Consider the following 22,090-nt stretch of genomic DNA (forward strand, 5'->3'; position numbering starts at 1 on the left):
TTAAAGAGGACCTGTCACCCAATTTATCGGCACTAGGAGCTGCTTACTAAAGCAATATGCAGCAAAGACTTACCGGCTATGGAGAGGTCTCGCCCCGCGAGCCCTCTCCATGTACCGGGACCCGACATGTGACGTACTATTACGTCACATGTCGGGAAGGGGTTAATGTTTGCTAATGCAATTGGAATTTTTGAATGCATAATCTAGCATGCACGTGTCTTTGTTCATTATTCTATATGTCTTTGTTACCCGCTTTTGTAGACTGGTACTCCATTATCGAGTCAGATGCATGCATTTTTTTTAATTGATGCACAAAAACACATTTACCAGCTGAAGTACACATTATTAGATTGTAAGATGCTATTTAATTGTCACAATTTTAGATCTCCACAATTATTCTCCATTTCCACAGGGTCAGAAAATAAAGGAATTTTAGAAAATAATTGAAACTAGTCCACAAAACAAATATATGTTCCTTAAGGGACAGTTTTAATAGTTCTTTTCATTATTGGTACAGGTGGGGGTAAAAAAAAATACCAAAAGAACTAATTGTTCTCCTCTGCTTCAGTCTTAGAGGAGGGGGGGGGGGTCATGCTAGAAATGAGGAGAGAGTAAAGTGCCAGTGCCAAATTATGCCACTATTAAAAATATATATATACACCGGTAACCCTTTTAAGCTTTTATTACAGTATATCAATTTATATCCCAATATCAAAAACTAAAACAAAACATTTTATTAGATTTTATGTTGCATTATGACCTGGCTGATTGGTAGATTATATATAGACAGTTGTTCCAGTATAAGTTTCACCTATATAAATGGATTATGGCTATTCAATATTTTAGGTACTATACACAATATAGTATCCAAACTCCCATTACAAAAAGAAGTATATAGTGCCCTTGCAATACCTCCCATCTAGTGCACAGTTTAAGTACATTTAAGTAATCTCAAGACAAAAAATGTAAAATGTATGAATATATCTTAAAGATACAAATCATCACTTTTATGTGATGCAGTCCATCACATGAATCTGGAGGGTATCCATGTCGGGGACCATTAGCTGACACTTGGGACAAGTGTGTACTGTAAGGCTGGGTTGCTCCAAATTTTCTGTTCCTGAAAGGAAAAACATAAACACATATATATTATATCAAGTTATTTCTAAAAATGTCATCAAACATTGAGAACAGTTTGGGTTTTCCGGGCAAAGCATTTTGGGACATGTTACCCCTTATGTGTCATATAAAAAGACCCTTTATTTGTTGTAGTCTACTGTAGACCACGTGCAGTAGAAAATACATACTTTGCCTTTTCAATGTTCAGGAAATGTCCTAGAACAGAGCAGATTGAAGAAAAAAAGATTAACAATATCTTGTATTTAATTTGTTTAACCCTTTGAAAGAGACTATTTTTCACCATAAAGGGAATATTTCTGCAGCTTTGACCACTCAATGCTGCAGACTGCAGACAGGGTTAGGCCACATTCACATTCGCATGATTTGCTACCAGATCACGGCCCCCATAGATTTAAATGGTTCCCGGTCATGGCACAGTGAGCACAAAGTGCATCACCGCAATGTGATTGTGTCGGGCAAGAGGGGTGACAAGCGCTCACCCCTCCCACCTCCTCCTGGCCCGGAATCCGGTTCAGGCGAGAACAAGGCTGTGTGAATGAGGACTTAGGCTGGTGCCACACGCACCGTTTTGTCTGTGTATGGAAACACCTGCAATCGGGAACAAGCCGCCGGTGTTTTGCATTAAATTAACGCAAAACACTGGCGGCTCGTTCCCGATCGCAGGCATTTCCCCGGTAGGCCCGCCCCGGTAGGCAAGGCTTTGTCTGCGTTTGCGTTTTCAAACGCAGACAAAGCAGTGCGCGTGGCACCAGCCTTAGATAGCCTACCTGGAGTTATATCACATCTTTGTGTTGTTAGCAGTGACATCACAATAAAAACTGAAGCAGCTCTGTAGCTCTTGGAAGGGCTCTGATCAAGTCTTTCAGTATGAAGAGCTCTCTGCTCTCTCCCATGTGCTACTCCATAGCCCCTCCACTCTGCTATGAGTAGGAGCTATATCAGCATTTTGGTTGGATATTCAGATACAGCAGTCACTCACTAAATAGGGGTTGGGTTGTGGAACAGTTCTTTTTTTTAAGCGTTGAAAACTGGGCCCAGAGCACTTGCAGGAGTGGAAAATGTGGATTAAGCGTTCACTTTTCACAGTCCTCAGGCTACTTACTACACACACTAAGGTGTGGTTATATAGATCTCCAGGGCCTATACCTAGCACGGTCTGCATGATTTTAAAAACTCTTTTTTATTGTAATTGCGCATAAAACAACAAAATCAGCAGATGGCTATACATACAATGATGATTTCAGGACCTCACTATAACATTCCTCAGTAAAGCTAGGGATTAAAACCTTCCATTTCTCCAAAGCAGAGGGAGAATGGGTGTTAGCTACTTTGTCAGTAATCATATGAGAGTACAATGTGGATATAAGACCATAAGGACTCTAATTAAGGGGGTAACTTGAGGTAAGAAGGAGAGGGTCTGGAAACTGTGTCTCCAAGGTGTGTCTAAACTGTAAACATCTATTAAAATTGAGTTTGGGGAATATCGTAAGAGGACTTCAATTGTTCAAAGGACCTCAGTATGGAGTTCTCAAAGAGGTTAGATAGATCCCTGATCCCAAGTTCTTCCCATGACCACAGATCTGGTAGGCTGTAAAACATGGCTGACCTTCATTATTCCATAAAATAGTCTCAGCGATCAACTCTGTAAACTTAGACACTTGTTTAGCTTGGTGCCATACTGAAGTTACTAGTTTATGAATATGGAGTAGGCAACCCTGAAAAAGATGATGATTTTCAAGGATTGGCCTGAGATCTTCAACACCTAAATTATGAGCCAGATGATGCTCAGAATTTAGGCAACAGGTCAGGGAGTAACCATAACATAAATATATTTAAGTTGGCCAGCCAAGTAATACATATGAAAATCTGGAAGAGCCGCCCCCGCCAAATGTTTAGGGGGCTGAAGAGTCGTAAGCTTGAGCTTAGCTCTAGAGTTTCCCCAAATGAAATACATCATTAAGATACTTAATTGTTTAGAAAAGTGTTGCGGAACTACGGCTTCCATGTGTTGCAGGATGCACAAACATTAAGGTAACTCTACAAGAGAGCTGTAAGGAGCCCCAACATTAGATTTTTAGCTTAAATAACCTATTGAGTCCTAGGTATTGAGGGAGATAAATATGCCAAGATATTTAAATGTGTCTACCACCTTCAAACCAAGTACCCAAATGGTGACTGGTTTTATGGTTTGCATAGGTCAAAACTGATGACTGAATCCCTTGAATAACCAGGCATAAACAATTAAACCTTATTTATTCCTTTTTAAGAAAAAAAATGATTTTGTGTTGCAACCTCCTCAGGATCATAATTTTTTTATTACGGTATTTTCTGGACTATAAGACGCACTTTTTAGCAAGAAAAAATCTTGCTAAAAAGTCCCTGCGTCTTATAGACCGAAGGTCAGGAGGATCCAGCACTGCCAGACCTTCCTGACCGCTGTAAGGGAGCTCGGGTGATACTCTGATGCTCTGATACAGAGCTGCAGCCGATCTCCCAGAGAGGAGCCTCTGATGTCCTAAAGGACCTGTGGTGATGTCCGAATCATGTGCTGCCATGCTGCCCTGGGACAGGGTAAGAAGAAGGGGAATGGGGGAAATATGTGTGTGTGTGTGTGTGTATAGGTGAGCAGAGTGTGTGTGGTTCTGTGTGTGTGTGTGTGTGTGTGTATAGGTGAGCAGAGTGTGTGTGTGTGTATAGGTGAGCAGAGTGTGTGTATAGGTGGGCTGTGTGTGTGTGTGTATAGGTGAGCTGTGTGTGTGTGTATAGGTGGGCTGAGTGTGTATGTGGATGGATGATGCAGAGCTGAGTGTGTAAATGTATGTTTGTGTGTGCTGTGCTTTAGTACGACCAACAGGGATATTTTAATTGGTGTAAAATATATTTTTCCTTTTTTTGGAAGCCTAAATCTGGGGTGCGTCCTATAGTAAGAAGCGTCTTATAGTCCGAAAAATACGGTATTTGGTAAATCTACCAATAGAGCAGTATGTTTATGGCTCTGATGAGATGGATTTTTTAATTTATACTACTTTGTACTGCTTTTGGATATTTTGGAATTTACTAGGGATAGTAGGAGAGTGCCGTTTTTGGGCTGTGCTGAACCCGGACGTCTACTAAGCAGTATTAATTCAATCACTTGCTCACACTTGCCACATGCATTTTAAAATAAATTTTCCCATTTCTTACAATTTAAACCTCAAATGATAATTGTCACTCCAATTCACTCTCATCTAGACTAGTGTAACTCCCTATTAATCGGTCTTCCACTCACCGAACTCTCTCCTATCCATTCCATTCTTAATGCGGCCTTGTCTTTCAGACCAAACACTGCACGGTTGGCCCCAGTCTGCCTGTCCCCTTCCATATACATTTTAAAATAATCACTCTCTTCCACAGAGCTGCACCAATTGTCTGGAATGCCCTTCCCTAATACCCAACCTCCAAAGCTTCAAACATCCTCCTAAAACCCATCTGTTTAGGCAGGTCTATCACACTCCCTAACAGCATGAAACTTTAACTCTCTTTACTAACCCACACTGTGTCCACCCCCGGTCTGTTATCTAGCAAAAACACCAGATATACCAAGCTCAAAAACTTCTCTGCAGTCCCAGTGACCTTAGACAAATAAGATGGCGGTGGCTAATGACTGGTTCAGGCAGCAGCATCTTTATTTATTAAATTATTTAATTGTGTCACCCCTTCACCAAGCGGTTGGAAACATTTTATTTGTATATGTCCTCCGTGATTTGTAAAGCACTACGGAACATGATGGCGCTATATAAGTACTTTTATTATTATTATATAGTATTATTACTTTGGGTGGGTTTTGTGACATTTTATTTTTGGGGTTGGCAATACCAAACATGCTTTTGTTTATTTCTATTTTTAGTACAAAATAATAATAATAATCTTTATTTATATAGCACCATCAAATTCCGTAGCGCTTTACAAATCAAACCATTTTTTAATAAAAAAAAAAATTCTTCTTTTTGCGTGTGTGTTTTAACAAACTTTATATAAAGATTCTGTTACATGTTCCCTTTAGCCCCTTTATGACCTGGCCCTTTTTCGTTTTCATTTTTCAAAATCCTTAACATTTTTTATTTTTCTATGTAAATATCTGTGTGAGGGCTTGTTTTCTGTGAAACAAAACAGTGACAGTATTTAATATTCTGTGCCGTGTACTGGAAAGCGGATAAAAAATTTGATAAAAACAATTTTCTTGTGGGCTTAGTTTTTACAGCTATCACTGTGCACCCCAAATGACATGTCTTCTTTATTCTTTGGGTCGGTATGATCAAGGGGATACTACATTTATGTAATTTATAATATTTTCATACATTTACAAAAATTAAAACCTGTACAAAAAAAATGTTCTTTTTGCCATCTTCACAGGCTAATAACTTTTTCATACTTTGGTTTACGGAGCTGTGTGTGGTGTCACTTTTTTCCACTTCTGATGACGTTTTCAATGCTACCATTTTGAGGACTGTACAGCCTTTTTGAATTTGGGCGATATTTTATACGGGGTATAACTGTTATTATATTTTGATAGAGCGAACATTTTAGGACGTGGCGATACCTAACATGTTTATGATTTTTACTGTTTATTTATATTTCTATCAGTTCTAGGGGGATTTTGAATTTTTATGCATTTTAATTAATTTTTTTTACTATTTTTTCAGACCCCTATGGTACATTAACCCTAGGTTTTCTGATTGATCCTACCGTATACTGCTATACTAAAGCAAAGCAGTATATGGTGGTTTTTCACATCATCTATTACAATATGTAAATTGCACTTTGTATGACCCAAGGCTGTTATGGTTATAGATCGCTCCCCGATGACAATCTAAGCCAATATGGCACGCCCACACCCAACTGGCTTTTTAATGCTGCTTTTTAATGCAGCTTTGTCAAAGGCAATCGGAGGGTTAACAACCGCAATCGGTGCTAGTACCAATTTCGGTTGTCACTAGTGGGTGCAATATGCAGCAAACACTCTCTCCAAACATCCTCAGCAGTCAAATGTCACACGTTGTTAAGGGGTTAAAGAACATCTACCACCAGGATTAAGGATGGTAAACCAAGCAAATACTGGTGTGAGCCCCCTCTGGCAGGATCTGCTCTTCTTTTAGCTTCTTATGCCCTGGTTTTTAGAAAAAAAAAAGGCTTTAAAATTATGCGAATAAGTCTGAGGGGCTTCAGGCTCTGAATTCTATATATTTTGTTAAAAAGAAGTATTATTTTTCGGGTTTAATAAATAATTTTTTCTACCTTAGTTTCTACATTTGTATTTTTAAGAACTACCATACAACCTGTAGAATGCAATCATAAATATTGCATGTTAATAATAATTATAATTCCTTTATTTATATAGCTCACACAGATTATGCAGCGCTGCACGGAGCTTGTCAAATCGGTCCCTGTCCCCAATGGGGCTTAGAATTTAATCATCCTATCAGTATATTTTTCAGTGTGTGAGGAAATGGGAGGAAAAACACACAAACACGGAGAGAACGTACAAACTCTTTGCAGATGTTGACCCTGCGACTTGAACCCAGGTCCCAAGTGCTGCAAGGCTGTAATGCTAACCACTAAGCCACCGTGCTGCACTGTTAATGGTGAATCTAAAATAAAAGTTTACGTAAAATCATGTAACTAAACGTAATAGAGCAGTGAAATTTGACAGTTTACCTCTGGATGCAAGGGTAGAATTTTCACTCCCATCTGCTGATCGTATGGAACTATGCCGCCTTTGAAACTGTTCTATGGATTCCCTAAAAGGAAAAACATGACTTATTCCAATCTTTGTAACCTTTCCTTTTTCAGAACATGTTCATATCAATCAACACATTTTTACACCAAGAGATTTACAGATCAGTAGGGAGCTCCATTCTCAGACATTTAATGAAACATTAAATGGAAATGAATAAGTACATAAGATATAAGCTGAGCCTCCAACAACAACTATCCAACTAGTGCCATACCACTAATTCCAGCATAGGTAGCTTTCCTTTAACCCCCACTTTCTGAGTAATCAGTGACAATATTTTCAGACCCTTACTGTCAGATGGGAGGTGGCATATGTGACAAAGGCTTCTACGTAACCTCCACCACATGTATCAATGTAGCCTAAGCAAGTACAAAAAAGGAAGGAGAAAAACCCAAATCAATAAAAAGGATTATTTATATTCACAAGTAACACATTCAGTACCTTCCGCGTTCCTCCTTCAGCTTTTCATTCTCTTGAAGTATATACGCCAATCGTGCGGCTATCTGCTCCTTCTCTTGGTGAATATTTTGTCTGGCCTCTCTCTCAGCATGAAAATCAGCACAGTATATTTCAATCTGAGCATAATAACAAAATTTTTTATGAACATAAGAACAATAAGAAAGTGCTCCGACAGAGCATCTAAAAATATGAAAAAGCAAAACATGAAAACATAAGGGCTTATTTACTAAGGGTCAGCGGAACGCACTTTTGTCGGATTATGGAAATTTTCACAGCTGTGACAGCTATTTAGAAGAGGATTGTGTCGCACGCGATCAGATTTTGGCACCAGCTTTCATGCGACACAAATTGGGGGGGGGGGGGCGGGCCTTTGGATGATCCGACTGATTCGGACTGAGCGCGGAATTTAACCGGTTCGCGTCCGCCCGCCGTGTATTCACGGTGGCGGTCGGGTCGCGCTGCATGGAGAGGGCTCACGGGCTGAGCCCTCTCCATAGCCGGTAAGTCTTTGCTGCATATTGCGGGTGCTATCACAGCGATGGCTGCCGGCAGCCTCAAAAAGATAGCTGCGCATGGGCGCCGCCATCTTACTTGGGATCGCCGCTCCCTGTGATGACATCAGGGAGCGGCGATCCGTCTCCATGGTAGCCTCGGGTCTTCCGAAGACTCGCGGCTATTTCGTTTTAACCCCTTCATTACAATGTGCTGATAGCACATTGTAATGAATGAGGAGGAAAATCCCCATATACTGCCTTACTGTAGTATGGCAGTATATGATAGGATCGATCAGACAACCTAGGGTTAAAGTACCCTAGGGAGTCTGAAAAATAGTAAAAATAAAAAAAAAAGTTTAAAAAAAAAATTATAATAAAAAAACCAAAAATTTCAAATCACCCCCCTTTCCCTAGAACTGACATAAATATAAATAAACAGTAAAAATCATAAACACATTAGGTATCGGCGCGTCCGAAAATGCCCGATCTATCAAAATATGATAACAGTTTTTCAATGCGTTTAACCCCGTAACGCGAAATAGCGCCCAAAGTCGAAAATGGCACTTTTTTGCCATTTTGAAAAATATAAAAAAATCTATAAAAAGTGATCAAAAGGTTGTACAGTCCTAAAAATGATATCATTGAAAATATTATCAAATTTCGCAAAAAATGACAACACCCACAGCTCTGTACACCAAAGTATAAAAAAGTTATAAGCGCCAGAAGTTGGCAAAATCAAAAAAATAATTTTTATTTTTTTAAATGTATGAAAACATTATAAAACCTATACAAATTTGGTAACCCCTTAATCGTACCGTCCCAAAGAATAAAGTAGACATGTCATTTGGGGTGCTCAGTGAAAGACGTAATATCCAAGCCCACAAGAAAATGGCGCAAATGCGTTTTTTCACCATTTTCGCTGCATTTGGAATTTTTTTCCCGCTTCCGAGAACATGGCATGGAATATTTAATACCATCACTATGAAGTGCAATTTGTTACGCAGAAAACAAGCTGTCACACAGCTCTTTACGTGTAAAAATAAAAAAGTTATAGATTTTTGAAGGTGGGGAGTGAAAAATGGACATGAAAAAACAGGAACGGGCCCTGTCCTTAACCGGTTAACATTCAAATTGTGTTGCAACCAATGCACTTACAAACACCGGGAAGAAGATGGTGAACTCCGGCAGATCTGAGCGGGGAAGCGACAGATGCAGGAAATCGGGCGCGCAATTTTTGTGAATCGTGGCACAGTGCATTGCTGTCGGACAATGCACTTCGGGTGAACTCCGTCGGCCGGGTAAGTACATGTACATGTCACTTCAAAGTTGATTTTCTAGAGGATGCCACCACACTGGACAATGAAATAGGCATGATCTAGAAAGCGTTCAGCTGCTTGATGACATACTGGTAGTGGCTTATTACGTCAATTTCTGCTGACAGGTTCCCTTAAAGAACACACAACTTACAGGCGACCCCTAGTTACAAACGGCCCTTTGGTTCAATTGTAATTTACTGTACTTTAGTCCCAGGCTACAAGGATCTGCCGTAATAGTTATCAAAGGTGTCTGCAATTAAGATTTATTGTTAATCCTGGTTCATATGACAACCCAAAAGTTTTAAAATCCAATTGTCACAGAGACCAAAAAAGTTTTGACTGGGGTTACAATAATAAAATACTACCTGTATTAGATTAATACTAAAAACAAAGAATAAATAAAGAGCATTCAGGAACCCTCTCTATTCTTAACTCCTATAGAGTTCTAATGGAAATGGAAATCCTCCACACTGCCTATAGACATAGGTGATAAATGTTTACAGATTGAATACTCTTTAAATACTGTGTATTCTACATACATATTGTTTTTTTAAAGACCAAATACCTTTGGTGTTGAGAGGTAGCTTATATTATAGGCTGTAAGTAAAACTGATAGATAACTTTGACAAAGCTTGTTGTTAGCCTACATAGGCAAGTTTTATAGGACCTCAGAGGCCTCTTTACACAGACTTATTAAAAGGAAAGTTATCAGGTACCTAGAATCGCTGAAGCACAATAAATAGACTGTATGAATGCACAAATACTATGATAGTGTGCATGTTTATTGGGAGCTCTAATCATTTATCCAGCATAAATAATGCTAGATTGTAGGTAGAATATGCATTCTTCAAAAAGGGGACGCGGTTGAAACCTGGCAGCGGAGCTCTGCACTACCCCTCACTGGTAAGAGCTGGCACATATCCATAGACAGCCACAAACTCCAATACTCTCCTCTTACAGGAGTTGTTGCGCATCTCTCATAGATACCCATTCTATGGAGATACTACACACCTATTACGCCTCTGTGTCCAGCTCCACATTTACTTGCTTGAGCATAATTTCTCTCCTCTGCCTAGGCATATCCGCTTTTCATCTGTGCCAAACCACTGTGTTTTATACTGTATATTATATTGTATGTATACACACCAGGGCCATTTCTATTGGTATTTTTATGTTTTTGTATTAATAAAGATCCAAATTTTATATCAACACTCCTAACTTTGTTTGTGTCCATTTCCCCTTCAAATAAGGGGTACCCCTTGTTGTGTATTCTTCAAAAAGGGTAAAGTAATGGGGGGGGAGTAAACTATTTGTTCATGGAGTGTGCAATAATGCCTATTTGAGATTAACGCCTGCTTAGGCACCATGGGTAGAATTTAAATTTTATGTTATTTAGCCAAGAAATCTTAGCTTTTCCAAGCATGTTCATATAAAGCCAAGCATGCATGTTCATTTATTTACTAGGAGAAACAGTCAGGCCACTGAAAAAAAAATTCATGCTATGAACCTTTGTAATTCAACATTATGTATAAAATTAAACCTAAAAATCTTTTCTTGAAAACAATGCCTAAACTGTGTATAGAAATACTATTCCATCACTATTATAAACAGAATACAGTGTACTGGCCTCACCTGTGCGCGAAGAACATCAATTGTCTCGGAATCTGCCTGGTTTTTAACAGCCGTCTCTTTCATTCCATCAATTTCTACCTGCTTTTTAGCTAATGCTTTCTCACAGGCTTCCAGTTTTTGTTGCATCTCATGTAACTGCACTTTGGGCACCTTTTCAGACTGCAGACAAAATAGTAAAAATTAAAAAGAAAAAATACAAAACGATATTCTTTTTATTGTTCATGGCAACTATCACAATATGAAAACAGTTTCTCTTATGAGAGACATTCCCTTTAAAATATAAGCACCGTCTTAGTTCTTTTCCTGGAACCCAAATAAAGTGTTTCCATAGAATAATATTCTGTTAAACCTGAGTAAAGTTGGCCCCCCCACCTTGTTGAAATCTAACAAAACTGGTGTCAAATGTTTGTGCTGGTTTGTGCAGCAGAAATTTTCATTTGTGCTGCTATAGTTTTTATGATATTACAAATTTTCAGAGGTCATCAGAGGCCAACCAGCCCCACCACATTACCCAAATCAAACAAAACTGGTGACAATCAATTTTGTTATGTTTGTGCTGCTCAAATTTTTGTTTGTGATGCTTTTGTTTTGACGACATTAACAAAATTGTAAAGGTCAAAAGGTCAGCCAGCCCCCTCCCCCCTTTAACTGAATCAAACAAAACTGGTTTGAAACCTTTGTGCTGGTTTGTGCAGCAAAAATTTTTGTTTTGTTTTCATTTTTAAGATATGTTAAGGTGTTTAAATAAGTTAAGGCGTTAACGATCAACTGGTAAAAAAATAAACCTGGGTGACACTTCTCTGGTTTGATCACCAGGGGGAACTAGCAAACACATTCTACTATAGAAGGAATAAACTCTGCTGACCTCTGGAAAAAAATATGAAAAATATTAGAAATGATAGTAGCACAAACAAAAATGTTTACTACACAAACCAGAACAAACGTTTGACATCAGTTTTGTTTGATAAGGTTAATGTAGGGGGGCTGGCTGACCTTTTAAATTTTCGTTAATATATTCAAAACAAAAGCAGAACAAACCAAATTTTGAGCAGCACAAACCAGCACAAACATAGCACAATTGATTGATATAATATTCTTAATATTAGAATATGCTGCACTTACACTTTGAAGCAGGGCTGCCACCACCACTGGGCATAACCTGGCAAGGTCCTAGAGCTGCTGGAGGTCCCACATAAGGCTGTTTGGTATTATAAACTAGGGAATATTTTGGGAATAATAAAAAAAAAAATTAATACTCACCCTCCGGTTCTCGGGACCTCGGCGCGGGATCCCGGTCCTCGGCGGCGGCTCCTGGTCCTCGGTGGCAGCTTCTCTCTTCACTTCGCGTCTATGCGATCTGCCGGCGGGTGCACAATATGATGTAGCGGTGTCGCCGCTGATGACGTCATCAGCGGCGACACCGCCGCATCGCACTGTGCGCCCGTCGGCAGGTCGCATGGACGCGACTGCCGGCAAGTGAAGAGAGAAGCCGCCGCAGAGGATCGGGAGCTGCCACCGAGGACCGGGAGCCGCCGCCGCCGAGGACCGGGAGCCGCCACTAAGCATCAAAGGAGAGTATCGTCGGAGGGTGAGTATTAAGTTTATTTTTTTATTATTCGCTAGGCATACTGAGGGCAGGCTGTATACTTTTTGGGGCAGGCTGTATACTTTTTGGGGCAGGCTGTATAATACATGAGGGCAGGCTGTATACTTCTTGGGGCATGCTGTATACTTCTTGGGGCAGGCTGTATACTTCTTGGGGGCAGGCTGTATACTTCTTGGGGGCAGGCTGTATACTTCTTGGGGGCAGGCTGTATACTTCTTGGGGGCAGGCTGTATACTTCTTGGGGGCAGGCTGTATACTTCATGGAGGCAGGCTGATTGTATACTACTTGGGACAGGCTGTATACTACAGGGGCTGGCTGGTTGTATACTACAGGGGGCTAGCTGGCTGTTTACTACACCCTCGGCTTATACTCGAGTCAATAGGTTTTCCCAGTTTTTGGTGGTAAAATTAGGGGTCTCGGCTTATACTCGGGTCGGCTTATACTCGAGTATATACGGTATACTATTCTGACAAGTATGCTGCAGTTACACATTGCTGTTAGACAGGACAGGAGACAGGTAAGATGGCAGAGAAAAACGAACAATTATGTTTGTATTTTCTGTTTTCTCATTAATGTTTGCTATGGTCATTTTACTTGTTTACCGTCCATCTATTCCAATTGTACACCACTCACACACTATATACGTTATGTAACCATACTGTCTTATCACAGTGTTCTGTGGTGAAGCAAGAAAAAACTTCTTATAAATCTCTGAAACAATCTCTTGTTTATCTTAATGCTTTCTGCAGGGAATGTCTCTCTTAAGCCAGGCCAACCTTCAGCTAATTTTAACACTTCACATAGATACCCTGCTAATCTAATCAAGTGTATTCCCCTCTTCTGTTTCTCCTCCACCCAAAACTCCTTTTAAATGTGTTCTATGAAATTACCGCTCTGTGTGCAGTGAACTAGAATCTGTTCATGACCTCTTTTTAAGTCCTTTGACCATGCTGGTCATCAATGAAACATGGATCCAGCATGATGACTGTGCCTCTCTCGTTGCTTTGTCTTATGGTTGCTTACAATTTTCTCACTGCTCCAGACCTGAGAAGAAGCAGGGAGGGGTAGGGGTACTACTCTTTCCATCTTGCACTTTCCAGGTCATTCCTCCTGTACCCTCTCTCACTTTCCCATTTTTTGAGTTTGTAAACAAATGTATCAATCATACACCCACTAATGTAAGGGCTCTAGTTCTACAAGAGACATCAGCAGTTGGATATTATAGTGTACATAGTGAGGTTAAAAGAAACCTACCACCACGGAGCTACCTATTAAGGTAGATCCGCTGGTAGGTGCATCTAATGTATGTAAGGAAAGCCCTTTTTAGGGATAATCCTTTACTCAACTATATCTTTTATTATCTTTAATCTGGGAATATGCAAATTTTCTAAAAAGGCTACAGGGGCGTTGAATAGCCGGAGCTGAGGCTACACAGCACGGCTACTCCACACCCCAGTAGCCTATTTGATCCTCCTACCAGATAGCTTCAGCGCAGAACTCTGGTTTTGTGGACGAGTGCACCAGAGTTCTGCACATGCACAGTAGCTCAGGTTTCGGAGCAGAGATTGTGCAGCCGACGGCCTGCATTCTGCGCGTGCACAGAGCTACGGTTTCACGGACAAGTGTGCACAGCTACGAGGAGCTGTGCGCTGAAGCTATCTGGTAGGAGGATCAAAGAGGCTACTGGGGCATAGAGCAGCTGCGCCTCGGCTCCGGCTACTCCATGGCCCAGTAGCCTCTTTAGAAAATTTGCATATTCCCCGATTAAGATAATAAAAGATATAGTGGAGTAAAGGATTAGCCCTAAAAAGGGCTATCCTTACATACATTAGATGCAGCTACCACCAGATCTACCTTAATAGGCAAATCCGTGGTGGTAGCTTTCCTTTAAGTGGAGTGAGTCCTGGCACATGTTCTTGATTAGTTCCACAATAGACGAGGGAAGCTTAAATGCGCCTAGAAGAACAACTCTCACCCCGACTAACCTACCTTGGCTACAGACATACACTACATTGGAGCATCAAATGCCCAGACTCCCTTTTATAGCCTCTACAGTGCTGGAAAACCTAGCATAAAACTATTTGAAACAGATCTATGACCCAAATTATGTATAACCCTGACTTCCCACTGGGATGTGCGACTGACTTCCTCAGGCCTTGTAGGTAAACTGAATCTCTGACTTCTAAATGCTTGTTAAGTCAGGATTGCCTCATTTCTTATAATGACATGACATCTGGCATATAGTGTCCTCCTAGGACCAAATGGGACTATACGCTATTGAACACCACCAAAACTGCATTTAACCTACATAGACCACTTACTACTTTTGAAATATGGTGCTGCTCTTCTGCCTCAGTCCCCCATGCTATTTCAGTCATTTATAACCCTTTACTAGACAAGTGGGCAACAGAACCCCCTTTTGTGAGAGCCTGGGAATCTGAAATAGGGACAAATTATTCTCTTGAGGAATGGTTGAAAGCTTATGAATTTTGCCATAAACTCTCACTTTCCTGCAAAACTAAAATTATGTCCGGGTGGTCCCCGACTGGTTCCATAAAATATATGCTTCATATCTGGCAAAATGCTGGAGATGTAGACAGGCCCCTGGGACTATGCTACACATCTGGTGGGAGTGCCCTATACTCCAACCACTCTGGATTTAGCCCTGGACCTTCCCCACATCCTGTCCTACCTATTTATAGCAGCCAGATCCCAAATCACCAGGCTGTGGATAACCACACAGGTACCCATAATGTCAGACTGGTTTACAGAGATCCTTTTTCTACAAAGAATTGAGGAACTCACCTTCAGTATGAATCACACCAGTGAGAAACATCTCCTCACATGGGGGCAACCCCCCCCCCCTACTCCTCTCCCCATTACTCAGCTCATTATGCTTTCCTTCAGTCTAACCTTCCCCTGCTGAATCCTGCCCAGATTATTGAGTATTAAGTAGATTCCTTTGCTGAGTTCACACCCCGGCAACCCCTTTTGAAGTTGTTGTGATGGCTGTTGCTATAAATTTGTTCAGCTTAAATGGCAATGATGTTTGATATCTTCCCATATATGATAGTTCTTATTGATACCCTGGTGTCAGTTTGGTGTAATGTTCTAAAACCCGATCTTTTACTCCTCATACCACTCATTGTATTGCATTGTCTTGACCCTATCTCTCTGCCCGCGTGCAATCACGAGATATCATATTCTATTATCAATATATTTTATTGCCATTTATACTTTTGTACAGGAGCAGAGATCTTAAAACAAAGTTCTAACCATGCTGCTGGGATCTGCTTTAATGTTTAATAAAGAGGAAATTTGATGGTAGGTGGTGCTTTGTAGAGGTAAATAATGTGATAGATTCCCTTTAAGACAGCTGTGATTCGTAAGTTATTCTATCATGTCAGCCTACTAATTTGGTTTCTTACAGTATACCAAAAACCTGTTGGTAGGTTTCAGTGCACTGTGTCTAGTGAACTGAATTTGTGTATTGCAATAAGGCCTGGATTAAGGGTGGTGGAGGCTCCTGGGCGAAAACTGACAGGTGCCCTACCCACAGTTTTTTTCATTAGAGTAAATGTTGCTAGTAATAAATATATCCAGCACGCCCAAATAACTATATCCAGCCCCCTATAATAAATATATGCAGCCTACCTTTAATTACTATATCCAGCCTCCAATAATAGCTATGTATAGCCCCCTTATATTAAATACATACAGCCTCCTTATTTATAACTATAACTATGTAAAGCCCGCCTATAATAACTATCTAAAGCCTGCCTATAATAACTATAAACAGCCCCCTATAATAACTATAAACAGCACCCTGTAATAATTATATACAGCCCCCCTATATTAACTATATACAGCCCCCCTATAACAACTATATACAGCCCCCCTATAACAACTATATACAGCCCCCCTATAACAACTATATACAGCCCCCCTATAACAACTATATACAGCCCCCCTATAACAACTATATACAGCCCTAGGTAAAATAATAAAATTGTAGTCACCATCCCCCATTCCCTCCTCAAGTGTCAGCATACACTTGTTTGGGCGCCGACAGTCTATGGCAGAACTTATTGGGGCAGATATATCAAGCTGTCTAAAAGTAAGAATGTTCTTAGTTTTCCATGGCAACCAAATACAGCTCTCCTTTAACATATTCATAAGCACTTGTAAAATGAAAGCTGAGCTTCCACTGGTTGCCATGGGCAACTAAGAACATTCTTACATTTAGACAACTTGATAAATCTGCCCGATTGTTCCCTCGTTGTGCTATAGACCGCTATGTGACAGCCAGAATCGCCAACATTTGGTGGGGGCCCCTTTAAGTGCAGAGTGGTGCGGGACCCCTATAAAATCCATTCCTGATTGGATTTTTTCTGTATTCCTTATTTTTGTGTTGTGCCACTATTGCAATCAATTGTGCTTGATTAGAATGTGAACATTACCCTGTAATTGTGTTGTGTGTGCAATGAAAAAAACTTAGGTTATAAATATCAGATCTTTGGGGTCTGAAACCCCTAAGGAGCCTTCAGTGCCACAACTACACAATGGAATGTGCAGACAACGCCAACCATTGTGTAGTGGCTGCGCAGAGGTTATGCAGCTGCCTTCACTGTAATACAACGCCCCCGCCAAAAAAAAGGTACAAAATAATACTACTCATACGCACATCAGCCTGTTTTAATGACTCATAGTCAATCTTCTGCTTGTTCACAGTTTCCTCCAGGATAAACATTAACTGCCTATGAAGGAATGACAGGAAAGATAAAGCAATAAAGCAAAACAGCAAATTCTCACTTATCGTTTTATTATGTATGTATTACATTCATTAAAACAACTTATTCTGGCCTAAGAAGTGGGCAATCTGTGATTGTCAGCCATCCTTTGTACATACTGAGTGGAGTCGCTGATCGGGCACACAAAATTGACATAAATGTAAATAAATAAAATGACAAGTTGAATCTAAAGATACTGGCCTGTACTTTCTCTTCCAATAGCACAGAGAATATAAGGAATACAGACAATTGTAGATGACTCTCACTTTGCATCCTTAGATTTTAGTCTGTGACCACTTACTGCTGTTCCTCTGCTTTGCTCCTCTCCATCTTCATCTCCGACAGCAGGCTTTCCACTTGAAGCTCTAACTTCTGCACAGAATACAAAAGTTCTTGTCTCTCTTCCAGATCAACCTGATTTTCCACTAGTTTTTTATCGAGAGATGAGCATCTAAAACATAGAACAAAAGAGATGAAAGAGTAATTAAACCTTGGAGCCAAATGCCTTTTTATTTTAGAAATTAATACAGCAGGTGTTAATAGTAAATTGTGTAATATACTTCATTAAAGAGTAACTGTTAAAGTCTTTTTCCCACAAATTAATAGTTCTTGTGATGTAAAATAATTTTGCCTATTATCTTTGTTAGCTATATGCAGCAGTTTCTTTGCTACAGCCCTCAGATTGCCTTAGAGTTGCAATAACTGCACCCTATCCATGTCCTAATAAGCTAATAAGCCCTGTGAGTCTGTACAGGGGAGGAGGTCATATGACAGAGCTCTCTCTGTGTATGTAGCAGAGCTGGATGTGTTCAGAACTGACGATAAAGATTTCTTCTGTACAGAATAGTGAGGTACGAGATCTCCCCTGTTCCCTATCAGTCCCTCCATCCCAGTCTGCAATTCTACTGAACTTTCTCTGTCTCTCTCTGCACCTTATATTGCTCCCCTCCCCGCCTTGTCCTCGGGCAGTCTTGGTGCTCACTCAGTACAGGCTATAGACTTCATGTAACTAATTTACTTGTGATTTCTTCCACTTATGACTTGATCCCTGCTCGTTGCATGCGATGTAAGCTGCTACACTGATCACTTTATACATCCTGTATGTGCACTGTGCAGTGTTCAGTGGAGTTACTTGTAGGAAACTAAATGTAGGAAACAGACATTAGTCTCCGCCCATTTCCCCTTTGCTGAGAAAGATTTTTGTCAAACACTTTCAGAACAGAAAATGCCATAAGTTTGCAAAGAAAAGGATGAGCAGATCAAAGTTGTTTGCTGTCGTTCTGTTTGTTTTTAAAGAGAGAATCACATATAATAAATTTGATAAGATCATAACTTTATAGTTTCGCTATAAGTAAAGCAGTCTGCACTTCCTCCTGCAGTGAGCAGTGGATCTGAAAGGATTCTGATTCTCACCACTGATGCAAAAAGGCTGATATGCATAAAATAAAAGCTGATAGGGGGAGGAGATGACAGATCCGTTTACAAAATGCGAATTTTTTTTTCTTGTAGCGCAATTTGGGATCCTTTAAATTATAGATAATATAGATTAAGAGAGATATTATACAAAGGCATTTTCACTACCATTAGTATAGTGCATTAGTATAGTGCAAACAACTTATTACCTGTCCTGTAGATTGTTTTTTATGAGTTGGGCTTCATTTAACTTTTCGCCCGTTTCATACAGTTCTTTGTTAAGTGCCTCAATCTTCTGTTTTAGGTTATCCACTTCCAAAGTAAGCTGTGAAAACAGACTTGTTTCCAATAATCGCAAATGCAAAACCAACAACTTGACTTACAGTTGGGTTACAATTTGGTATAATAAATTACAAAATGTAGCAACTCATTGGGGGACATGTATCATAGTTTTTTTTTCTTTGGTGTATAATTGAGACATTTAGAAGGTCATTTTTGCGCCTTATGTATTCTTGTGATAAATACAGTGAGGAACGTTCAAAAACAAGATGGCTGCGGTTGTTCAATTTCCTTCAAATAAATGTTATTGTTTGTATAACAAAAAGTTATGCAATTTTACTTTCTGTATCAATTCCTCACACTTTTCAATATCTCTGCTTGCTGTCAATCTACAGGAAGCTTAATTGTTTACTTTTTTGAAATGAAATCTATCCATCATTAAGTGATTGTACACAGATGCAGAGCTCATTATAATTAGAGAGTAATCAGAACTTTTTTGTGATATAACAAGCCGTGCACCTGTATGACATCAAATGACCATGAACAGATTTTTATCCACAGGAAGTAAATAATGAAACTTCCTGTTTGATGACAGCAGGCAGAGATCTAGAAAACTAGAAAAAATCTAGAAAAAAATAGATAAAGAAAGTATATTGGAAAGTAGTATAACTTTTAATTTTACAAACAATAACATTTATTTGCTGGAACGGGAACATCCCTTTAAGGTCTCCATACCTTGGACTGTATACACTCAGTAACCTATCCAGTATTAATTCTACCGGTACAACATAGTTATTAATGATTTATTAAAGTGGGCTCATATTTACTAATTCTGCTAGGGGATGTAAAGTAGTACCTTGGTGTTGAAAGGTTTCATCTTTGTAATTCTGTTAAATGTATACTGGTATTTATGGCATGATTGAACAAATACATTTTTCTATTTTAGAATTAGTAGTTTGTGTACTAGATTGGTTTTTGTAGCACCTTCTGTAAGAACTGCTGTGGTGGGGAAAATATTTGAGAGGTTTGTTAGAGATGCTATCCTGAAGTATCTCACTGTGCATAACCTTATAACCCAGCGTCAGCATGGGTTTATGAGAGATCGGTCCTGTCAGACTAATCTGATTGGTTTCTACGAGGAGGTAAGTTCAAGACTGGATCTGGGGGACGCTGTGGATGTTGTATATCTGGACTTTTCAAAGGCATTTGACACCGTGCCACATAAAAGGTTGGTATATAAAATGAGACTGCTGGGAATAGGAGAAAATCTGTGTATTTGGGTAAGTAATTGGCTTAGTGGTAGAAAACAGAGGGTGTTCATTAATGGCACATTCTCAGATTGGGTTGATGTTACCAGTGGAGTGCCACAGGGGTCAGTATTGGGGCCACTTCTTTTTAATATTTTTATTAATGACCTTATAGTGGGTTTACACAGTCAAGTTTCAATATTTGCAGTTGATACTAAGCTGTGTAAAGTAATAAATACAGAGGTCGATAGTTTAGCATTACAGAGGGATTTGTGGAAGCTTGAGGAGTGGGCAGAGAAATGGTTGATGAGGTTTAATGTAGATATATGTAAAGTTATGCACTTGGGCCATGGAAACAAAAATTATAATTATGTTCTAAACGGTCAATTACTTAGTAAAACTGCAGCTGAAAAGGACTTGGGGGTATTGGTGGATGGTAAACTTAATTTTAGTGACCAGAGCCAGGCAGCTGCTGCTAAAGCAAATAAAATTATGGGATGTATCAAGAGAGGAATAGATTCTCATGATAAAGACATAGTTTTGTCCTTATACAAATCCCTGGTCAGACCACACATGGAATATTCTGTACAGTTTTGGGCACCAGTGTATAAAAAGGATATAGTAGAGCTGGAACGGGTGCAGAGGAGAGCAACCAGGATTATTAGGGGAATGCAGGGACTAGAATACAATGACAGATTACAAAATTTGGGATTATTCAGTTTAGAAAAAAGACGACTGAGGGGAGACCTCATTACAATGTACAAATACCTGAACGGACAGTACAAGGATCTCTCCAAAGATCTTTTTATACCTAGGTCTGTGACCAGGACAAGGGGGCATCCTCTACGCCTACAGGAGAGGCGATTTTACCATCAACATAGACAAAGGTTCTTTACTGTACGAGCAGTGAGACTATGGAACTCTCTGCCGCAGGAGGTTGTTATGGCGGACTCTATGTACATGTTCAAGAGAGGCCTAGATGCCTTTAAAACATTTATTTAAGTCTTAAAGGTTGGACTTGATGGACTTGCGTCTTTTTCCAGCCTTATATACTATGATACTATGATGATTAAGAAGCTATTTAGGAGTTTGAAACCACTCTAAAGTGACCAAACTAAATTGGTCTTCTAAGTGGGTGGTCCTCTCAAAGATTATAGACTGTATGCATGACATCTATGGTGGAAGTGAATCTTTCACAAGAAATCATTTCATGATAACGAAGTGCTATTCTCAAAAAGGTAGTGTTTTCTTGGGGTTTTTCTGTAATATTTACAGTTTATATATATTTATATATTTTTTAGGATAAGAACATACCGTAGATAATTTACAAATACCAGCAAGTTTACAATAGACAGGAATTACATTGAACCTTTTGTAAAATACATTAATCCAAATTACAAGAAGCTCACAACCACCAAAAATGATTTTTAAAAATTTTGTCATTAAGACTGCAAATTTGAACCTTGATATAATTGGCTGTATTGCTGCACTAGTCTAAGTTCTAAAAGGGAGATCATGTGACTAGAAAATCTACTCACCCGCTCTGCAAACTCTTTCTTATGACCCTGATCCTCAACTGGCTCAGTCTCTGTTTCTTTGTCTGATAATTCGAGTGATTTCCTTTCCAGCTGTGATAATCTATATAAAAATATGTCCAATTAATATACAGTAGGTGTCCATTTAGTTCTTTGTAAACATCAAACACACAAAAGAGGTACTGGTATCTGTCACCAGTTGTATTTGTTTTTGCACTTTTGTATTTGCCCCTGTTTATAAAGAGTGAAATACTTAAAGGGGTCTGAAAACTTTTTGTACCCACAGTACAGTTTCTATGGGGCCCACAGCTGTTATGGGACCCATTATCTGACCTTACACACTAAAGAGTGGAGGATGTGCACCTTATTATATATTGGGGCTCATTTACTGCTTGCACAGGTATT

At 39.5% G+C, this 22,090-nt stretch overlaps 1 protein-coding gene across 3 annotated transcripts in view; it reads right to left on the reverse strand.

Annotated features, from left to right (window-relative positions):
* Positions 1 to 342: 342 nt before the first annotated feature.
* The window catches only part of OPTN (optineurin), a 34,869-nt gene continuing 13,121 nt past the window's right edge, over positions 343 to 22,090 (reverse strand). For all 3 annotated transcript variants that reach the window (XM_072147340.1, XM_072147338.1, XM_072147339.1), the window contains exons 7-14: positions 21,689 to 21,788; positions 18,834 to 18,949; positions 17,513 to 17,662; positions 17,106 to 17,178; positions 10,815 to 10,973; positions 7,355 to 7,488; positions 6,835 to 6,917; positions 343 to 1,120 (exon numbers count right to left, since the gene is read on the reverse strand). In XM_072147340.1, coding sequence (XP_072003441.1) covers positions 1,008 to 1,120; positions 6,835 to 6,917; positions 7,355 to 7,488; positions 10,815 to 10,973; positions 17,106 to 17,178; positions 17,513 to 17,662; positions 18,834 to 18,949; positions 21,689 to 21,788 — 928 coding nt within the window. In that variant the 3' untranslated portion in view covers positions 343 to 1,007. The remainder of the gene's footprint in view (positions 1,121 to 6,834; positions 6,918 to 7,354; positions 7,489 to 10,814; positions 10,974 to 17,105; positions 17,179 to 17,512; positions 17,663 to 18,833; positions 18,950 to 21,688; positions 21,789 to 22,090) is intronic.

Source organism: Engystomops pustulosus, chromosome 4, assembly GCF_040894005.1.
Source record: "Engystomops pustulosus chromosome 4, aEngPut4.maternal, whole genome shotgun sequence".
Lineage (NCBI taxonomy): Eukaryota > Metazoa > Chordata > Amphibia > Anura > Leptodactylidae > Engystomops > Engystomops pustulosus.